A 20,828-nucleotide genomic window follows, 5' to 3' on the forward strand; every position below is an offset into this window, starting at 1 on the left:
TCTTATGTGATTAAGCCACTTTTCGCCCTCTGTTATATGCAACCCCCCACACCCAAAATAAGATTCCTTTAGCCTCTCTCCTATTTTGGATTCTCCCTCCCCACCCCACCTCTGCCTTTATCTTTCTTTTTTTTTTAAACTGGATTTCATTTTTCTCTTAGTTTATTCCTTTGTTTTAGAGAGAAAATGCCTCCAATTGCTTCAGAAGAAATGGAATACCATGAGAGGCAAAATTCTTGAGACACTGCATGTATAATAATACTTTAATTTTTCCTCCAGCATTATTAGTGGTTTTATGGAGTAAAGAATTTTAGGTTGCAAATCTTTTCCATTCAAATTTTGAAGTTGCTTGATTGAATTTTAGCTTCCAGTCTCATTATTGAAAAATATAGTGTTTTCTTTATCATTTGGGTTTTTCTCTCTGGGAGTTTTTAGACACTTCTCTTCATCTCCAGTATTCTGAAATTTCATAATGGCATGACTTGGCGTGTGACTTTTATTATTCATTATAATGGCTCTTAGTCTGTTCTATCAACCTGGAAACTCATGTCCTTGTTCTGAAAATTATTTCTTTGATAATGTCTCTCCTGTGTTCTATTTCTAGAAAATGTCATCACACTTTTATCTCCAAATATTCCTCATAGGTTTTCATTTCTACAATCAGAATTTCCAAGAACTGTTTTCTGTGCTTTCAATATTCTTTTTTTAAAATAACATCCTGCCCTTAATTCATAAATGCAATATCTTCTCTGATTTTTGAGGGTATTGATGATTTACTTTCTGAAGTTTTCTGCTCCCTGGATATTTCTGTTTCAAGTTTTGTTTCTTGTGTTTGACTTGTTCTCTTGGTTGTCCCTGCTTATCTCAGAGGAAGGAACCACAGGAATGATTGGAATCTATATGTGTATGTTGGGGACTGCCAACTTGCAGCCTCCATTGTAGGGTGGCCTGGCTTGGCCTGTTCATTGGAGGACACTGACTCCCAGTACTTTTAAGTATTTTCTCTAAGACTGATGAGATCGCTAAAAGAAGGAGGTCCCAACTGGAGGGAATAAGCCCAACTGCCAGTCCTCTGGGAACACAGGATTCTGAGGGGGTTTCAAATCTCACTGTTCAGTATGGAGACTTTCAGTTAATGCCTCATTTTTTAGAACTGTGCTCTGACACCCAGTTGTGCCAGTGTAAATCTGTTCACCTACTCCAAAGAATATACCTCTAGGCTTCCTCAAGGGCTGGGGAGAGGCAGTCAATATAAAGCTTTGGGTGGAGCTTTCAACAATATGTCAACCTCACTTTCATCCCCACTATCAGTTGCACATGGTGAAGCTAATTCTTTTTTTTTTTTTTTTTTTCGGTACGTGGGCCTCTCACTGTTGTGGCCTCTCCCGCTGCGGAGCACAGGCTCCGGACGCGCAGGCCCAGCAGCCATGGCTCATGGGCCCAGCCGCTCCGCGGCATGTGGGATCTTCCCGGACCGGGGCACGAACCCGTATCCCCTGCATCGGCAGGCGGACTCCCAACCACTGTGCCACCAGGGAAGCCCTGAAGCTAATTCTTGAGGCTTTCTGAGGTTTTGTGATACCAGTTGGATTGCATCTTGGCTTCTTACACCAGCTGCTTATGTTTCAGCTTTCTCAGATCTTCTAAATCAGTTACCGCTAGATTCACCTTCTTTTCATGTTCCAAGCTTCTATATCATTTTTCTTCTATCCTTCTTATCTTTGTGGGTTTATGACTCCTTTTTATCCAGACACTCTTAATGCCATTTTTGAAGGGTTTAGGGAGGGAGCAAAACTAATATTCTATGTTTACTCTCCAATCTAACTACACTTCCCTCTAGATTTTCCTATGGCATATTAAAAAAAAAATCAACTTTCTAGTAACTTCTCCTCTCTCCCAAATCTTTACTACATAGGAGGAAGTGATTTAGAGCATTCCTTCTTTATGTTCAAGATAAGGGAATTTAAGTTGTCTGAACTTTATAATCACCTATATGTGAAATTAATGCCTTCCCTTACTTCTGTAATAAACAACCATGAAAAGGAGAAAAATAACTTCCAAGCCAGAAGGAATTAGTTGTTTTTCTGAATAAAGAAGAACTTTGGAAAATAGAACAAACTTGCAGATTTCATTATAAAAAAGAAATTCACATATAATTAAACTGTGTTCCTAGAAACCTAGTTTGTTTGAGGAAGAATGGTTTATATAAGAAGACAAGGGTCCTCTAGAGGAAAACTTTAGTATAAACTAATGATAATTCTTGTCGTCTATTGGGTACTTTCAAACGACATGGGATTAAAGTGGCTTCCATTTAGCCAGCTGGCCAGGACAGATATAAAGAGTGTTGTAGAACGCCATCTGAAAAATCTCACTTCTGTGGCATTCCAGCTGTATGCATCTCTTCTTTCTGAATTGCCATTTTCACATGAATACACACAGACATTTTGCTCAACACAGCATGTCTAACTCATTACTGCAGGATGAATGATACTGTGTGATTCCTCCTTGGGGTTGATAGCTAGAATAGATGACTTCTCAATTTTTTCTATATTTCAGCAAGTCTTTGTATCCTTAGGTTTCACAAGTGTTAAGCCCCGAAGTAATATTGATGCTGAGAGGTAGCAAATTATTACAAATGTGGAATTTTTAAAGATATCTGTGGGTTGCAACTTTTGACTGCACAGAGCCTCATGGAATCTTCCTTTATGGTATAAAAACACTAATGAATTTTTGGATATACTTATTTGACCTCTCCTCTCTGAGCTTCTTCTCTTCTCCCCCAAATCTTTACTACATACTACTATGAGACTATTTCCCTTAAACTCCATTTTTACTATATTTCTCCTTTCTTTACAACCACCAATGATAATCTCTGATCATATGAAGTCTAAATGCATCTGTTTAGCTTTGAAGACCTATCCTGACCCTAGATTCCAGGTAAGTTGGTCTTTCCACTGTCCCAGGTCCATATCCACTGCTCTTCTATATGGCTCGCTTTACCTGGAATCCCCTTTGATTTATTCAGTTTTATATATTTAACATGTAGCTGTGCCAGGTATAGGGAAACAAGAAAAAGTCCCTGCCATCTAGAAACTCAAAGTCTAATGGGGGAGATAATTAAGGAACTGAGATCGTAAGTAGATATAAGTAGAGGGTACTAACGGGAGTAGTGGAGTGGGAGGTAGGTATAAAATTCTGTTTTGTGAGCAGTGAAAGCTTCCTAGAGAAAGTTCTGTCCAAACAGAGACCAAACAAAGTAGGAGGATGAGTTAGCCAGATGAGAGAAGATGGGTAATATAGCGTAGATGAGGACAATCCTCCCTTCAGGGAGATATCATTCTGCCATTAAATCTACCCAAAAGATCCAATTCAGGTCTTATCTCCCTATGAGGCTCCTTCACTTGTTTCTTATTTGATATCATAGGAAAAAGGGCAGCCATCTTTCTTCTCTTTGTCTTTTTTCCAATGATGAGGCCCCTGGGGCTCTCTTCACTTTGGTTTCTGGTGGCTAGCTGATAGGAAGATGGAGCCTTGGGAACAGAGATAGAGTCCCTGTATGCTTGGGCCTAATTCGCATGCTTCAGTCAGAGTAATCAGAGACTTCACATTGGATATTATGGACACAAACATGCTTCAGTCAGAGTAACCAGAGACTTCACATTGGATATTATGGACACAAACATGCTTCAGTCAGAGTAACCAGAGACTTCACGTTGGATATTATGGACACAAACCCATAGTGGAACTTTGTTTTCTATTTGCTTGTTTGTGTATTTTTTTCTAGAAACCTCCCTGGGAAGAGTATCGTGGATTTGTGGTGAGATTTGGGCAACTCTGGGTGCCTTAGCCAAATTCTATTCAATAGCACTCTCCCAAACTGATATTAGATCTGTAATATTTTCCATTCTTCTAAGCTGTTTTTGAGCTAGAAACCTAGAAATAAAAGATTCATTAATTCTCTAGTGTCTTCTAATTTCCTTAAACTCTTATGCTCCTTCTCATTAAACACAGCTGCAGTGCAGCTGTTGGCAGCAGTCGCAGGAGTTCAAGGCTAGCCTGTGGCCTAACACAAGGAATAGTTGTTCATTATGCATTCACTCTATGGTGGTGAATGTAGAATGCAAATTTGTACAAGGTGACTATAGAAAATAAAAACCAAAGTGCAGGTGAAGAAAGGGAACAGAATCCTTTTTCAAGCCTCTTCTCAGGTGGCAAAAGATTGAGTCTAAAAATGGACAATCCATTTTACCTCAAGAAAACCTGAACAAAAGACAACAAATCAGGCCTCATTTTCTCATCAGGAACATGAAATCAATTTCATTGTGCTTCAAGACATTCAGTTATCCTCTGTTCAAACCTGAGGAGATGGGTTGTTGCTTCTCTAAAGCTAATTGTTACACTTTGCTATTTGATATGGAATCACCCAATACAGTGAAGAAAATACTAAGTTTATAAGTGAAATGCCATGCAGATCCATTGGAGAGTGCATATCAATGTTCATCAGCTGCACAAGCTCATTAGATCTGAGATTACAGGCTTTTTTGTTAGAATTTGGTGGTGCTCACTCATTTTGACATTATAAACATAAAATTGAAAATTCCACTGTTTTTCTGATACGTCCTAATAATTATGTACCCATTAATTTGTCTTAAAAAATTGGCCTACTGAGCAGTCTCTTATCAGCCTGTTCAAAAAACTTACTGTGTGGTTCTCTATAACTTAAAATGCAGAAGTTAGATAAGCCATTGCACATGCAAAAATTTGTTGCATAAGCAAGAGTTTTGCCAAGCTCTTCTCTGGCTTGCAAGGTAAAAATTATAACTCAAGAAATTACCAACTGTTGTTTGGAATTATTCTGATGTCTGCTTTACACATTTCTAATTCAAGTTTATCTTTAGCATTAGTACCATTATTTATACAACTACTATATTATCACTACTTATCTTCTCAATTAGTGGCATTGAATTTTGAAAGTTTCTCCCATCATTCACTTTTCTTTATTTCCTTAAATAATTAGGCTTATTGAATTCTCAAGTCTCCTGCTATATCTAGATTCACTGAGCCTATAAGATTTTTCTCCATCATTTCCGTAATTTTCAAGTATACTCATTAAGAAGATTAGCTCAAATGTCATCAGGAAACTCCATGAAACTGTCTTTCATGTCTATCTATACTAAATCTTTTACTCTTCTGAAATCTCTTGGCAATATATTTCCCCTTCTCTGTGGTATTTATCACTTGTAACTTGCATTATAGTTTTAGTGTTCATATTTTATTTATGTAATAGACTTTAGCCTCCTTAAGAATTGGGACTTTGTAAAATGTATCTTTACATTATCACAGCAAATTGTAAAGTCTTCTCCATCTATTAAATTCTCAATTAAAATTTGTTGAATAAATGATGGATAGTAAAAGAAAAAGGAGAATGGTCTTTTCTAGAGGAAAATATAAGGCTAGTATCCATTGGAGGTCCCTGCCATTCCATTTAAATCTATTCATTCTCATTTTTAGTTTTTACTAGTTTAAGGATGATGCCCTTCAACTGGTCTTTCATAAACATGGAGTCACTAAAGACACATCATATGAAAGCATTTAACTTGCCTTTCTTGACGAGTTTGCTCCTCAGTAATTTCCATGGCACATTCCAGAGAGTTCTGGAGAGACTGCAGTTGATTCAAGGTCTCTTTCAATAAAAATCGAGTTACAAATTGTTTCAAATTGGAAGCCTCTTGGTAATCCTAAGGATGACAAAACAAATGCAATTAGAAATATGGTAGGAAAAAATAACCAGGAGTGTTTTTTTCCCCATGTACCCATCAATCTCAGATTAATCCTTGAGAAAAATAGACAAAGAGGAGAGAAAACATGTTGGGTCCTGGAGGTTGGGGCAGAATTCTATCTACCCACCAGAAGTTGAATAAGAAAGCTGCAGAAATGACTTGAATATCTCATATCCCATTGCACCTGCTTCAAGATTAGAAAAAATGACAAAAACCAGTCAAATTATGGAATAGACATATGTAGAAAAGGAAGAAAATTACCTGGAGAAAAGTTTGGATCGTGACTAATTCTGAGTGTTTTTTTTTCTCTTACCAACTAAATGTACTCAAATGTTGACAATTGGCTTAATTCTCTCTTGATGTATTTATTATGCTTGATCTGTATTACACTGAAGCCAAAGGAACTTGTGTGTTGTTATTTCAAAATTCAGAAAATGTTAGGCTTGGAATACTTAAACACTTTACTAAATCTGCTTACGTCCCTCCTTCAGGAAATTTACCCGAAGCTCAGCTGCATCTAACTTCTAGTACAACACCTCAGCCACAAAAGCACCTTCACTCAAACAACCCCAAGTCTACACAGAGATCATCAGAAACATAATCACTATACCTGCCAAACTTAGTCTAGGTATACAGGTGGATTGTGGATGGTGCTACTTGTTGCTATTGTCTTCTTCTTTTTTATTTTATAAATTTATTTATTTAATTTATTTATTTTTGGCTGCGTTGGGTCTTTTTTGCTGCACACGGGCCTTCTCTAATTGTGGCGAGCGGGGTCTACTCTTCGTTGTGGTGCGTGAGCTTCTCATTGTGGTGACTTCTCTTATTGTGGAGCGTGGGCTTCAGTAGTTGTGGCACATGGGCTCAGCAGTTGTGGCTTGCAGGTTCTAGAGCGCAGGCTCAGTAGTTGTGGCGCATGGTCTTAATTGTTCCGCGGCATGTTGGATCTTCCCAGACCAGGGCTCGAACCCATGTCCCCTGCATTGGCAGGCAGATTCTTAACCACTAAGCCACCAGAGAAGCCCGCTCTTGCCTTCTAAAGTCGTAGAGAGAACCAAGGCAGAAAATAAAATCAGGTTGGCATGGAATGAAACGGTGACAGAACCACTTTTTCAGGTCATGGGACCAGCCAGCTAAACCTGATTTCCTAGAGTCTCAGGTGGGAACAATAGACAAAAGTTCAGCCAAGGAAAGGATTTATTTGGCTCCATTCCTAAACAACATGATTATCTCATGATTGAAAATACAAAACTGAAAGGAATGATGGTGACAAGATAATGCTAGGAAATACAGCATGCTGGGGAATCTTGGGGCATGGTTGCAAATCCAAGCAAACAAGATTTAATTAATCTCTCTGGGTCTCAGCTTTCTCACTTACAAATCAGACTAAGCACTCTGGCATACATTCCAACTCAAAAACATTCTGTACTTCTATCAATTCTAAATTAGGAAATATTGAGCTTCTGGACTCCTGATACAAGTTACTTTGTTATTTTTCTTCTGTTAACGGAACAACCTAATGTTGTAGAAAACTTCATTTCTTTCCTAATGTGAAATCATAGAAGGTTTCGATCATCAATCCCTTTTCTAAGTTCATTTTTTTTGCAGCTGAACAGCACAGGAGATTTTCTTATCACCATATCTTATTTAAAAATTAAAAATTTTAATGTCTTTAAACTCCACCTAACAAACTAACCATAAAATGAAACATCACATGCTATAATAGCCATTAGGATTTTTGGTGAGTTAATTCAAGATAAAAAATATACAAAATATTTAATTTGATCAAATAGCTTGCCACTCAGCAGCAATAAAAGTTTCAAAAATTATTTCTCAATGTGTTTTTTTAAAATTGAGTAAAGCTTTCCTTTGAGATGAAAAGGAAACATGATGACAGGAAAAATTGTGTTTGATCCATTCCCTGCAGTTATTCCATTTTGCTAAAGCATATTTTTAAAATAAAATGTATTAAGATGATGAGAAGATGTAATTGTGTAGTCAGAGATCATACCAATTGTATTTGCACCTCAGTATACACTGCACTAATCTAAAGCAAATGATATTGTACTTATTTGAGGACAGCAGGTAAAAGTGAAGGAACTATGCATTTATTGAGCTATGCAGCACTACATTGGCCTTATTCTTTTCTCATTTAAGTGTTAAATATTTGTCATGTCAGAACTATCTATAGAAAGGAGATTTTGTTTTTTGGGTTATCCAGTTTAAACACTCTGGTCACTGAGATTAGATTTTAGCTTCAGAGACACAAAGGTCTACTCTTCTGTATGCCCCATGGTGCCCAGAGCAAATACTCATCCAACACTTGAATGTTTGCAGATAAGCTAACTGAGAATTGTTTGTGTTTGCTATTTTGGTCTTACATATAAAGACTGTGGTGATGTTAGAGTTTTGAGGACAGCTAAAATCAGTCAACTGGCTACTCTGTCATTTTCTATCATAGCAAATTAAGAAATTGTTATGCTGAGACTTGCATCTTACCTTGAGAATTTGTTATCCTCATTAGTAACTCTCCAGATAACATTAAGAGATGGCACAACCCAAATGGTACATTTGACAGAAATGTTGATGCCTTGACATTGAGAGGAGTGGTGGGTGGGTTTAAGGCTTTGGGGGATTAGGTTTTTGAGTCAACTATGAAGATTTGCTGTTATGTGCTGCCCTTGATGATAAGGAGAAAAAAGAGCTTGTTTTCTAATATTTATCATTCCAAACTCAGCTCATGGTATCATCTGTGTATTGCCTTTCCTCCCCTTGAACCACTATTTCTTTTCACAGGATTAGGCACACATCCTTTCGCTCTGTATGCTCTTGTAACAATGTTTCCTTACCTAGGGTATAATTTTATCATTTTATATTGTAATATGTTGTTTACTAACATGTCTTGATCATCTCTGCCTCCAAAATACCCAGAACAAAGCCTGGCTCACAGCAGCTGATCCTTAAATGCTTAAAGACTACGTGAGGTACAGGGAATCACATGGAGATTCAGGCACCAGAGGGAGTGTCAGTTCTGGAAACTCCTCTTGCCTCTCCCCAATTACCAGATGCCTTCCCCTACATCTAGCCCTTGCTGGTGGTAGATGCTGCTGTGCAGCTTGTCCAGTCATGTGGACATAAAGAGAAATACAGCTTTATTTTTAACAGATTGTCCTCATTTCATTTTCTAGACCATTTGTTCATCTTCTTCCCTTCCCTTAATCTGGATCCCAAGGTTTAGGACTGTAGACCCAGGTGGCTTAGATCCAATCTTCCTTTCCTTCCCTCAGATATGCAGCAGATGTTCCTTTGGAAGGCAGTGGCAAAGAAGCAGATGGAAAATTAAATAGATAACAAGCTGGGAAATGTCAAAGCCTTGCCCTTTTTATTCTCAACAAATGTGTTGGCTGAGAAGGTACAGAAAGGGATCTTTGCATACTGAACTCCCGGAAGACTGATATATTGGCTTAAGGCACATATTCCTTTGGGCAAAACCTGGAATCTGAGAGATAGGTAGAAAGAACTAATAAAGCAGTAAAAAAAATATACAAATGGTACCTGATATTCAAATTCTGCCTCTTTTTCCAAACACAGGTTATTCTTTCATGTCTATTAAAAAGGATATGGGCAAATGAAGGTTTAGAGCATGTTTCTCAGATTCCAATAATGTTCGTTGAATTCACTGAAAATTGTTCAAGTGATAATCAAGTGGAAATTGTCAATAAAGTAGCATTAATATTTCCATTTGTGCCTTTGGAAAGTCAGAACGTAAATATTTCAATCCACGTATTTACTTTGTGTGGAGCTGGAACAAGGCTAGGAGTCATTCAAGTAAAATCCTTAGCATTAGAAGCATGGTACTTAGAGGACTGACTGTGGACTTAGAGGACTGACTGTGCATTTTTACTGTCAGGTCATCATCAGAAAGCAAGCTCTTTCCCATCTGGGTGATGGAAGAGTGGAAATCTTAGCTATTAACCCACTATGAATCACCTCAGTTAATTATGAAAATGAGCGCATAGTCTTCCCTGTTTGTATTTGTCCTACTTGAAAATTAATCAAGTCAGTGACAACCCATCTCAGTGTCTTCTTGTTTATGAAATCAGACACAATCACACTTAGCAGGGGGTACTACTTCTGACTGCCTTTTAATCTAAGCTCCTGCTGCTCTACCTGTTGTGTGAGACATCTGTGCCAGCTTCTATAACAGGAAAAAATTTACTTTTACAAAAATAGTGCTGTTTTTTTCTCCTTTCCTACTTTTCCCCAAACTGTTACTTTGTAAATACTAACTGGCTTATCTATTAATATACTAATACTAACTATTATCTATGTCCTATTTCTTTAAACATTCTTAGGCTTTCATCTTATTATTTTTATTAAAAAAAATTATTGGGGTATAGTTGATTTAAAATGTTGTGTTAGTTTCAGGTGTGCAGCAAAGTGAATCATATATATACATATATATATATATATATATATATATATATATATATATACCCTTTTTTTTAGATTCTTTTCCCATATAGGCCATTACAGAGTACTGAGTAGAGTTCCCTGTGCTATACAGTAGGTCCTTATTTGTTACCTATTTTATATTAGTGTGTATATGTCATCCCCCATCTTCCAAATTATCCCTCCCCGGCTTACCCCCTGGTAACCATAAGGTTGTTTTCTACATATGTAACTCTATTTCTGTTTTGTAGCTAAGTTCATTTGTCCCCTTTTTTTTAGATTCCACATATAAGTGATATTATATGATATCTGTCTTTCTCTGTCTGACTTACTTCACTCAGTATGACAATGTCTAGGTCCATCCATGTTGCTGCAAATGGCATTATTTCCTTCTTTATGGCTGAATAATATTCCATTGTATATATGTACCACATCTTCTTTATCCATTCCTCTGTTAATGGACATTTAGGTTGCTTCCATATCCTAGTTATTGTCAATAACTGCAATGAACATTGGGGTGCATGTATCTTTTTGAATTATAGTTTTCTCTGGATATACGCCCAGGAGTGGGATTGCTGGATCACATGGTAGTTCTATTTTTAGTTTTTTAAGGAACTTCCATACTATTCTCCATAATGGCTCTATCAATTTACATTTCCACCAACAGCGCAAGAAGGTTCCCCTTTCTCCACACCCTCTCCAGCATTTATTGTTTGTAGATTTTTTGATGATGGCCATTGACTGGTGTGAGGTGATACCTCATTGTAGTTTTGATTTGCATTTCTCTAATAATTAGTGTGTTGAACATCTTTTCATGTGCTTTTAAGCCATCTGTATATCTTCTTTGGAGAAATATCTATTTAGATCTTCCACTCATTTTTTGATTGGGTTATTTGTTTTTTTGATGTTGAGCTGCATGAACTGTTTATATATTTTGGAGATTAATCCCTTGTTGGTTGCTTCACTTGCAAATATTTTCTCCCATTCTGAGAGTTGTCTTTTTGTTTTGTTTATGGTGTCCTTTGCTGTGCGAAAGTTTTTAAGTTTCACTAGGTCCCATTTGTTTATTTTTGTTTTTATTTTCATTACTCTAGGAGGTAGGACCTACCTCAACATAATAAAGGCCATATATGACAAATCCACAGCAAACATCATTCTCAATGGTGAAAAACTGAAAGCATTTCCTCTAAGATCAGGAACAAGACAAGTATGTCCACTCTCACTGCTATGATTCAACATAGTTTTGGAAGTCTTAGCCACGGCAGTCAGAGAAGAAAAAGAAATAGAAGGAATCCAAATTGGAAAAGAAGAAGTAAAACTGTCACTGTTTCCAATTACATGATACTATACACAGAAAATCCTAAAGATGTTATCCGAAAACTACTAGAGCTCATAAATGAATTCAGTAAAGTTGCAGGATACAAAATTAATAGACAGAAATCTCTTGCATTCCTATACACTAACAACAAAAGATCAGAAAGAGGAATCCCATTTAACATCCCATCAAAAAGAATAAAATACCTAGGAATAAACCTACCTAAGGAGGCAAAAGACCTGTACTCAGAAAACTATAAAACACTGATGAAAGATATCAAAGATGACACAAACAGATGGAGAGATATACCCTGTTCTTGGATTGGAAGAATCAATATTGTGAAAATGACTATACTACCCAAAGCAATCTACAGATTCAATGCAATCCCTATCAAATTACCAATGGCATTTTTCTCAGAATTAGAATAAAACATTTTACAGTTTGTATGGAAGCACAAAAGACGATGAATAGTCAAAGCAATCTTGAGAAAGAAAAATGGAGCTGGAGGAATCAGGCTCCCTGATTTCATACTGTACTACAAACCTACAGTCATCAAAACATTATGGTACTGACACACAAAAAAGAAATATAGATCAATGGAACAGGATAGAAAGTCCAGAGATAAACCCACACACCTATGGTCACCTAATCTGTGACAAAATAGGCAAGACTCTACAATGGAGAAAAGATAGCCTCTTCAAGAAATGGTGCTGGGAAAACTGGACAGCTACATGTAAAAGAATGAAATTTGAACACTCCCTAACATCATACACAAAAATAAACTCGAAATGGATTGAAGACCTAAATGTAAGATTGGACACTATTAAACTCTTAGAGCAAAACATGGGCAGAACACCCTTAGACATAAATCGCAGTACTCTTTCATTTTAAATGATACACTTTTTAAACTAGGAGAACACCATATCAAGTTTAATTCTTATAAAACTGAGAAAAAAATCTGGTCCTTAATTACGTGCCTTAAAAATGAACTGAGGTTAATTCCGGATAGATCTTTGGAAAGCTTAGAAGACAGAGCAAGAGATTAAAATATTTTCAAACTGCAGATCCCAATGTATTAAGAGAATTATAGTTTTGCAGTTTAGTGAAAGAGGAAACAAGGCTCTAATTTTGTAATAAAATGTTATTTAATAACCAAGAAATTTTTAAAAATCTAAATCCTATCATAACTAGATATTTTCTAGTTTGAAATCAGAAAATACTGTAGAGATGTTATATTATTTAAGACTTTTAAATTGACAAACTCCATTATAAAGGGCTCATCCTGGAGTTGTCAAGGATTTTTTTCATGTAGGTTTCTTTCCTCTGGCTCCTTCTATTGCTCTGTCTCACACCAGCAGCCCCTAACAAGAACATATGGCCCCTTGAATGTCTTTGCTCAGAGAACAATGCCAAAGTAACCTCAAAGTAACCCTCTTCAAACAAGTAGAATTTCAGGAAAATATGCATGGGTATGAAAATGGGAACATATATAGAGTTAACCAAACTTGGAGATTAATAACAGATGAAGACACAGATCACATTCATGTGCATCTGACAACATAGTGTGGTAGTTAAGAAACTGGGTCTGGGGACTTCCTTGGTGGCCCAGTGGTAAAGAATCCACCTTACAATCCAGGGGACGCAGGTTCGATCCCTGGTTGGGGAACTCAACACCCACATGCCACGGGGCAACTAAGCCTGCATGCCACAACTACTGAGCTTGCGCACCTCAACTAGTGAGGCTGCATGCTACAAACTACAGAGCCCACGCACCCTGGAGCCTGTGTGCCACAACTAGAGAAGAGAAAATCCTCACGGCATAACTAGAGAGAAGCCCATGAGCCACAATGAAGAGCCCGTGTGACACAACCAGGACCTGATGCAGCCAAAAATAAATTAAATAAATAAATAATAATAAAAAGAAACTGGGTCTGGAGATATTTACACTGAAGTTCTAATATGTGCTTGTACCACTTAACAGCATTGTGAACTTGGGAAAAATTAAAATTAAAAAAAAATTAAAAACTTCTAAGTTCCTATTTTCCTAACTGTAAGATAAGAACAGTATCAATCTCATAGCTTGCTGTGAGAAGTAAATGAAAAATACATGGCATGTAAAGTGCACTGTATGATGTCTAGCTTGTAGTTTTTGATAAATGAATATTCACTATTGTTATAAATCCATTGGTGGAAGGATATTACAAAGTGTAATGAACAGATCATTGGCCTAAAACTCACAAGGCCTGATTTTAAATGGTGTGATAATAGTTCAGTTCACAATTATTGCTAGGATAAATATATGGTTCGTTTGGTATGTAACAGGCTTTCTACAAATATTAATTTTTCTGAGTTTTTTCTACATATAGTTAGTACTGCACATCTGTTACCTTGATTTTTCAGAAATGTATAATTTTTACATTCATATTTGTTACCCCATTGAAGCTGTGGCCCATGAAATTTGGTCTTTGAGGAGTTACAATGTAGAGTTACAAATATATAGTTCAACTGCAAAATTAATTTAAAAGTGTTTCTGTCTTTGACTTGTTTCTCATCAAGGATAGCATATGAGATCCAATTTATAAATCTAAACAACACTTCTTGCACTATCTCTTTTATCTACTCTGAATTCTGTCAACCATATCCACTTCCAGACCATTTCATTTTCCAGAATCTGTTCAAAATTCTTTCTCAGTCTCTAATGTGATTTTACTCCCTCTTTTTCTTTTCTCTCCCAGATCTTTTTATGTATATTGGCTAAGATTTCTTCCCTTCTCCTCAAGTCATTATGAGTGTGTTTCTATTCATCCGGGCCCATTTCTTTATTCTGCTTCATAGGAACATAGAAACCAGAAAAATAATAGCAGGAGGATATGGGGAAGATGTCCATGTTGGTGGCATTGTTTTTGAAACTCCAGGAATTCTCACATAAAAACCAATAGTGCAAATAGATAACAACAACAACAAAACTCCATAGCCAACAAATAACAACAAAACTAGAGTTTAAGGTATCATCATGAACCACAAGTTACAAGTGGTTAAGGACAAAATCACTGATAGCCAGAAGGTCTGCATTGCATGGTATTACTGGCTGGTTGTATAGGAAGAAACAAAGGGAAGCAATGGGATATGTGACACACCTGAAGACAAGAGAACTCCAAAATAGCCAACAAATGTTCACAAGAAAGGATAATTGGCTAGCTTGAGAACAGCTAAACCTGGGAGGATTTTTATCCCAAAGTAGGTGAGCATAAAAATCTTAGTAAAGTCTAGAGAGGTTGGAAGCATGAGCCCCTGTGAACTCTTGAAATTAAGTAGCTAAGATGGTATGCTAGGAGGTTGCCACACTGAAGATAAACTGCAGGGAGTCAAATCAAAACTGAGCAGGACAGGTTCACAGAGATCAAGAAGAGAAGATTCAAATAAAAGTCAGGGAGAGGTACAGAGCCAGAAATCTCAGAAGAAAAGACACTATAGTTTTCAATACTACAAGATAACCAAGAGGGAGGTCTGTGAATTCAGAAAAACTATTCTGAATACAACCTTCTTTGAAAAATCCAGGAAAATTAGTATTTTTTTAAAGTAGGCAATAGAAAATTATTAAGGTCAAATTCTATATAATTTTATTATAAAAAAGGGATATGAGCAAAATCACATTCCTGCAGACAGTGAACGCACACCAGAAAGACAAGCCCACCAAAAAGATCAAAAGTATAACCAACTATTTTAAAATGAGACAAAAGACATTAATGAAAAATTGAAGAAAAAAGAAAATAAGGAAAAGAAACAAAAAGGATTTGAGATGAAGTAACGAATATTGTAGATATGCAAAGAAGATCCAAAATACTTAGAGTTCCTAAAGAATAAGTGTAGAAATCAACAAAGAAACAGAACAAATACTAGAATCTAACATTCAAGAATGTTTTTCTGAAATAAAAAGATTTGAAATTAGGTATAAAGCCATACTACATGTGTAAGAATACCAACTCAGAACAAACACATCAAGACATATTTTAGTGAAATTACTGGACTTTAAACGCAAAGAAAAAAGTCTTTGTGTACTTACACATAAAGAGAAAATGAGTCTCAGAGTTAAAAAAAACCTAGATTATGTTGAGGCTTTACAAAAGCAATGCCTTTTTACCAGAAGAAAGTATAGAAACATATTTCAGGTATACAATAAGAAAATGAAGCCAAGGATTTTACATCAGGAAAATTGACTTCTAAGTGTAAGGTGCACAGAAAAATTGTCAATATGTAAAAACTTAGATTAAATTGTTCACATGATCTCTTCCTGAGGAATCAACTAGAGAATGAGCTTCATACAGCCTAAATTACTAGAGTGTTCAACATAAAGACCAATGATGTAGGCCAGGTACTGGCAAACTATTTTGGAGAGGACTACACAGTAAATATTTTAGACTTTATGAACCAAGAGGCCACAAATCCTGCCAATATAGCATGAAATCAGCCATAGATAATTATTAAATGAATGAGTCTGGCTGTGTTTGTAGACCATATTAAACATGTGCTTGGCAGATTTTGGCAGATGGCTGAAGTTTTCTGACCCCTAATTTGGGCACTGAACATCAAAAGAGACAATCAGATAGTATGTGCTTCCTGATGAGATAACACACTATCAGGTAAAGTCTTGTCAAATGAGACTTTGGATTCAGCTGACAATTTGAAGTAAAAACAGAGTTCAAAAGAACATGATGAATTGTACCATCAGAAGTCAACAGCAGTCTAGACGGTGAGCATCTCTCTAAAGGATTTCAAGGTAACCTGCAAATTAAAAGAGTTTAACAGACATAAAAATGGGCACAAATAAACTATAGCTTTTAGGGATGAACATTTGTATGATGAAACCATAATAAAATGCAAGGAAATGATTACTAGAGAGATCAGTTTGGTCATTATTTACAGGGGAGGGAGGGGATTATAATTGGGACAAGGCACATGGAAGGTCTAGGGTGGTTGGTAAGTTTGTAATTTTGATCTGAGTGGTAGGGTATAATTATTAAGTTCCACATTTGATTTCTGTGGCTTTTCTCTTTCTCATTTTATTTTACAACAAAAGGGTTAAGATATGTGTACGAACCAGTCTGGTGGAGGTACACTATTCTCATGTTTGAGAGGTTATGGGAATAGACAGATATGGGCTGTAAAATACAGGACTGTTTGGCAAGCAGTAGAAATACATACAAATTAGTAACTTTTACCACTTCTCATATACTGTCTTCTTAACTGCTGGTCTGCATTTTTCTGGAGTGTAACACAGAAACAAATGTCATTTTTTTTTTCAGTATAAAGAGCCCAGAGCTATATTTCTGCATAAATTGAGCTCAATATATTTGTTGATATTGATAATAAAATATAATCAAAATTTCTTCTCCCAAAATAGGGTGCTTTCCACATTACTGCTCACACACTTTCTTTTGAATGTCATTTTTAAGCACATGAAATACCTCAAGGGTAACATCCACTTGTAATTTTTCTCCTCCTAAACACCATGTATATGAGGTATCTAAAATATGCAAATTAAAATAATGATAGAGTGGAATGGTGGTTGTAAGGAGCTGGAGCGGGGGAGATGAAAATGGGGAGTTACTAGTCAACAGGCCTAAGTTTCAGTTAAGCAAGATGATTAAATTCTAGAGATCTGCTGTACAACATTGTACCTATAGCCAATGGTAATGTACTGTACACTTAAAAATTTAAGAGGATAGATCCCATGTTACTACCATAATAAAATAAATAAATAGATAAATAAGTGGATACATTTTTTAAAAGTCTGAGAAACACTAAAAAGAAGAAACATTTCCAAACCTCTATTTTCAAATTGATTTTTATCACACACAGAGCATCTTTTTTTTAAAAAAAGTAAAGCTTTACTTTCAAGCTCCTTGATTAATCTTTACTTTGGGGAAAAAAAGAATAAAATTTGTAGATTAGTAACTCTATTATTTACTGACTATCCCTTTGTAAATACAACTGTGTAAGGTGCATTTAAAAAGGAAATAAAACAGCCTGATTTTGCAGTTGTTATAGATTAAAATGCATTCATTTCATGAACACTTATCTTACATTAACACACAGAAAACACTGATAAAGTACAGATAAGGTTTTAGCCAAACACTAACTACGCATAGGGTTTACTAATTAGGACACATTTCCATTCCCCTACAAAATGAATATTAACTACTAAAAGTCTCACTTGGCATGAGAGAGAGATATTTAATTATTAACAAGAACATGGTATCTATAGTCTGTTGATCTGAGAAACAAACTTCAGTATCAGAAAGTCACTGAATTTCATAGGCAAGCAGCTAATCAAAGACAACATATTATAGAGCTAAAAGGGAGCACTGAATACAAATTTCTCATTTCCAAAATGAGGTATAGATTAAGGATACTTGTTCAAGTTCACACAGCCCTCCTAGAGTAGACTAGAATACAGTTGTCTTTTTCCTGCTGCTTCATATCAAAAAGTGTTTAAAACACAAAATTCCTCTTGATCATTTCTGGGTCTGTGGAGAGAAACAGCAATTTCCAGCCTCTTGAGGCTGTGAAGGGCAGAGGCTCTTGACTCTAAAACTGCCCTTAAGGGCACTTCTGGAAGGAAAGCTTTTCAGAGCGAAGAATGAGCAATTAAAATGGAGGGGAAATGTCATCTAAATTGCAGCTAAACTTCTATTTAAGCTGATAGTAGCAAAAAGGCAGCATAAATTTCTGAAAATCAGTTTTTCTTGATCACAGACACAAATCATGTCATCTTCAGAAGGTTTTTCTCAGAAACATTTAAGGCCTTCACGTAAAGATTCATCAAAGTCCATGCTGAACTGAGTATCTCCAGGCTGCCAGTTATTTCAATTATAATTTCATATTCTTCTTTCATATTTGAGATAGATTTTCTGTGTTCTATATTGAATCAAACACTCAAAAACCTTAATATTAGATGCTAATTTAGATTTTAGAAGAAATGAAAAAGTTATAACCTTATTATCCATCAATCTATTTTTCATCACTGAAATAAAAACATTTAAATATTTAGAATGATTAAAGTATGTTGCTGAAAAAAAACCAAGAAACTGATAGAGCAAAATTAATTCATTTTTTATGTAAACAACAAAAAGCAAATTTCGATTAGGCATTTTGAGCTCTAGACTTGGGGTACTATGGAAAATGAAAAGACTATAAGACAGTGATGAAACTCATAAGAATCTTGATGGTTTCTTACAAAAGGATACATTTTAATCAGAAGCTTAGCGTTTGCTCCTTTGCTATGACAACAGATGTAGAGTCCTGTAGTTGGAAGGTTAATAATCTTCATTATGCTCAGAAGTGGCCCCATGTTAACAGTTTAGTGATTGGACTGCAAGGAACTGATTTGAGTATTTCTACCAAATTCTGAATAATATTTTTTGATCCTCATGGAGGACATGTCCATGTTGACAGGCTTGGCCATGAACTCACAGTGTGACTTTGGGTAAGTCCATTAACTCTCATGTGTTTGTTTCCTCAAATCTATGAAATGGGAGCACTGGGCTCAGCTTCCACCCCAGCACAGGCTAAGTCTGTGTTCACTGGTTCGTCTAATGCTGGTTGGAAAGAAAAGAACCTATTTTTCCTCTTCTTTGCATAGCTGAAGAAATTCTCTTGTACCCACTCTACCCTTCTCTTCTTGCTCTATGGTCTCAAAAAAGGTCAATGCAGGGAGATACAGATTACAGAATTATGATCATTCTGTTGCGTGCATCTTGATATTTCACATGATCCTTGAATCTTACCACTTCGGTAAATAAGAACTAAAGTCAGCTGCTTTGCTGATGAGCAACTTTTTATTTTCTTAATGAAATGAAGAAAATAACTCTAATAATGAAAATGTGCAAACAGTAGAATCCCAGAGAAAATCACAGGGAAGGTTTTATTCCTTTTAATTAGAGAGGATACCTTTATAGTACCCAGTTAAATACTAATGTCGTCTTCAAAGCTTCACATCAGGTAGTCAGTGTTTGCGTAGCAACACTGATTATTCTTACTAGTGTATTTGACTCTAGGGAGGAATGTTAGGTTTCCTTCTCCCATACTGTCAACACTGGGTCTCAGAATATTTCCAGAATATTCTAAGAACTATAATGTTCATCCTCATTATAAAACTGTATCAAGAATAAGGACCTACCTGAGTTACATATTTCCTATGACAAAGAAAAAAAGCATTGTAAACCTTTCTGGATCAAACCAGGGTATAATAAATATACACAAAAATCAAATGTACTATATAGTATTATATACACCAAGGATGATATATGAGCATCAGTAGATATAGACCTAGGCAATTTGTTTTTGATGCAGTCACTATCCCTTTCTGCACATCTCTCTCTGTCTCAGAGTTTCTCCAGCTCAGAAACTTTGGATCCCACCCTTTTACTCTTAGCAAGCTTCCCACTATCCTTTGCTAAGTTATTAGATAACAAAGATATTAGGTCTTTCCCTTCCCATGGACATTTGCTTTTGAGACTTAAGAGAAATGGATTGCTAAAGGTGAATTTTTAAGAATTTGTGAATCTTTGCCCATGATCCTGAAATCATATTCTGGTATATAGTAGGTACTATGGCAGCCATAGAGGTGCTACCAGAGAAAACCTGTCAAAAGAACATACTTATTTGACAGCCTCCAGCTACTATACCTTAGGGAGCCTCTGAAATGTTAATGCTGAAGCCACATTCTCTCCAGGCTATTCCTAACTAATGATTGAACATAGTGAAGGTTAGAGAGCTGGGCCATTTCTGCCTGATGTGGAACTCCTTTTGGGGCAGGCTTTGCTCTGGGGCTCCCCATTGCCCTGGTCAGGACTTAGAGGTATTTCATGCTCAACTTTCATGTCTTTTTCCAGATGTCAGATCAGCATCATAGTGCAAAGCTTCTTCCCACTATTCCTGCTTCCTCTCCCCTTTACCCTTGAGAGGCATTTCTCCCAACAAATTTCTTGCACTCCTAGATCCATCTTGGCATCTGCTTTCCAGAGGATTTGAGCAGACACAGCACTCCATAAATATTGGTTGGGTCAGATAAAGGAATCTCAGGATGAAATACATGAACTATTAGAAGAGGTGAAGTGAGCTGTGAGGAAACAAGATTGAGTACCTACCATTTGCCAGGTGCTTAGCTGTAAGAGAAACTCATGCAGTTGGACTAAAAGATTAGTTGAAATAATGTGTGCTCAGTAGCTGATATGTATTAAATGCTCAATAAATAGCAGATATCCTTATTATAAAGAGTT

The 20,828-nt window shown here is 36.2% G+C and overlaps 1 protein-coding gene across 2 annotated transcripts in view; it reads right to left on the reverse strand.

Moving 5' to 3' along the window:
* The window catches only part of NECAB1 (N-terminal EF-hand calcium binding protein 1), a 267,113-nt gene that overhangs the window by 74,357 nt on the left and 171,928 nt on the right, over positions 1-20,828 (reverse strand). For both annotated transcript variants that reach the window (XM_067711804.1, XM_067711803.1), the window contains exon 6: positions 5,602-5,738. In XM_067711804.1, coding sequence (XP_067567905.1) covers positions 5,602-5,738 — 137 coding nt within the window. The remainder of the gene's footprint in view (positions 1-5,601; positions 5,739-20,828) is intronic.

The sequence above is a fragment of the Pseudorca crassidens genome, chromosome 17 (genome assembly GCF_039906515.1).
Source record: "Pseudorca crassidens isolate mPseCra1 chromosome 17, mPseCra1.hap1, whole genome shotgun sequence".
Taxonomy (NCBI): domain Eukaryota; kingdom Metazoa; phylum Chordata; class Mammalia; order Artiodactyla; family Delphinidae; genus Pseudorca; species Pseudorca crassidens.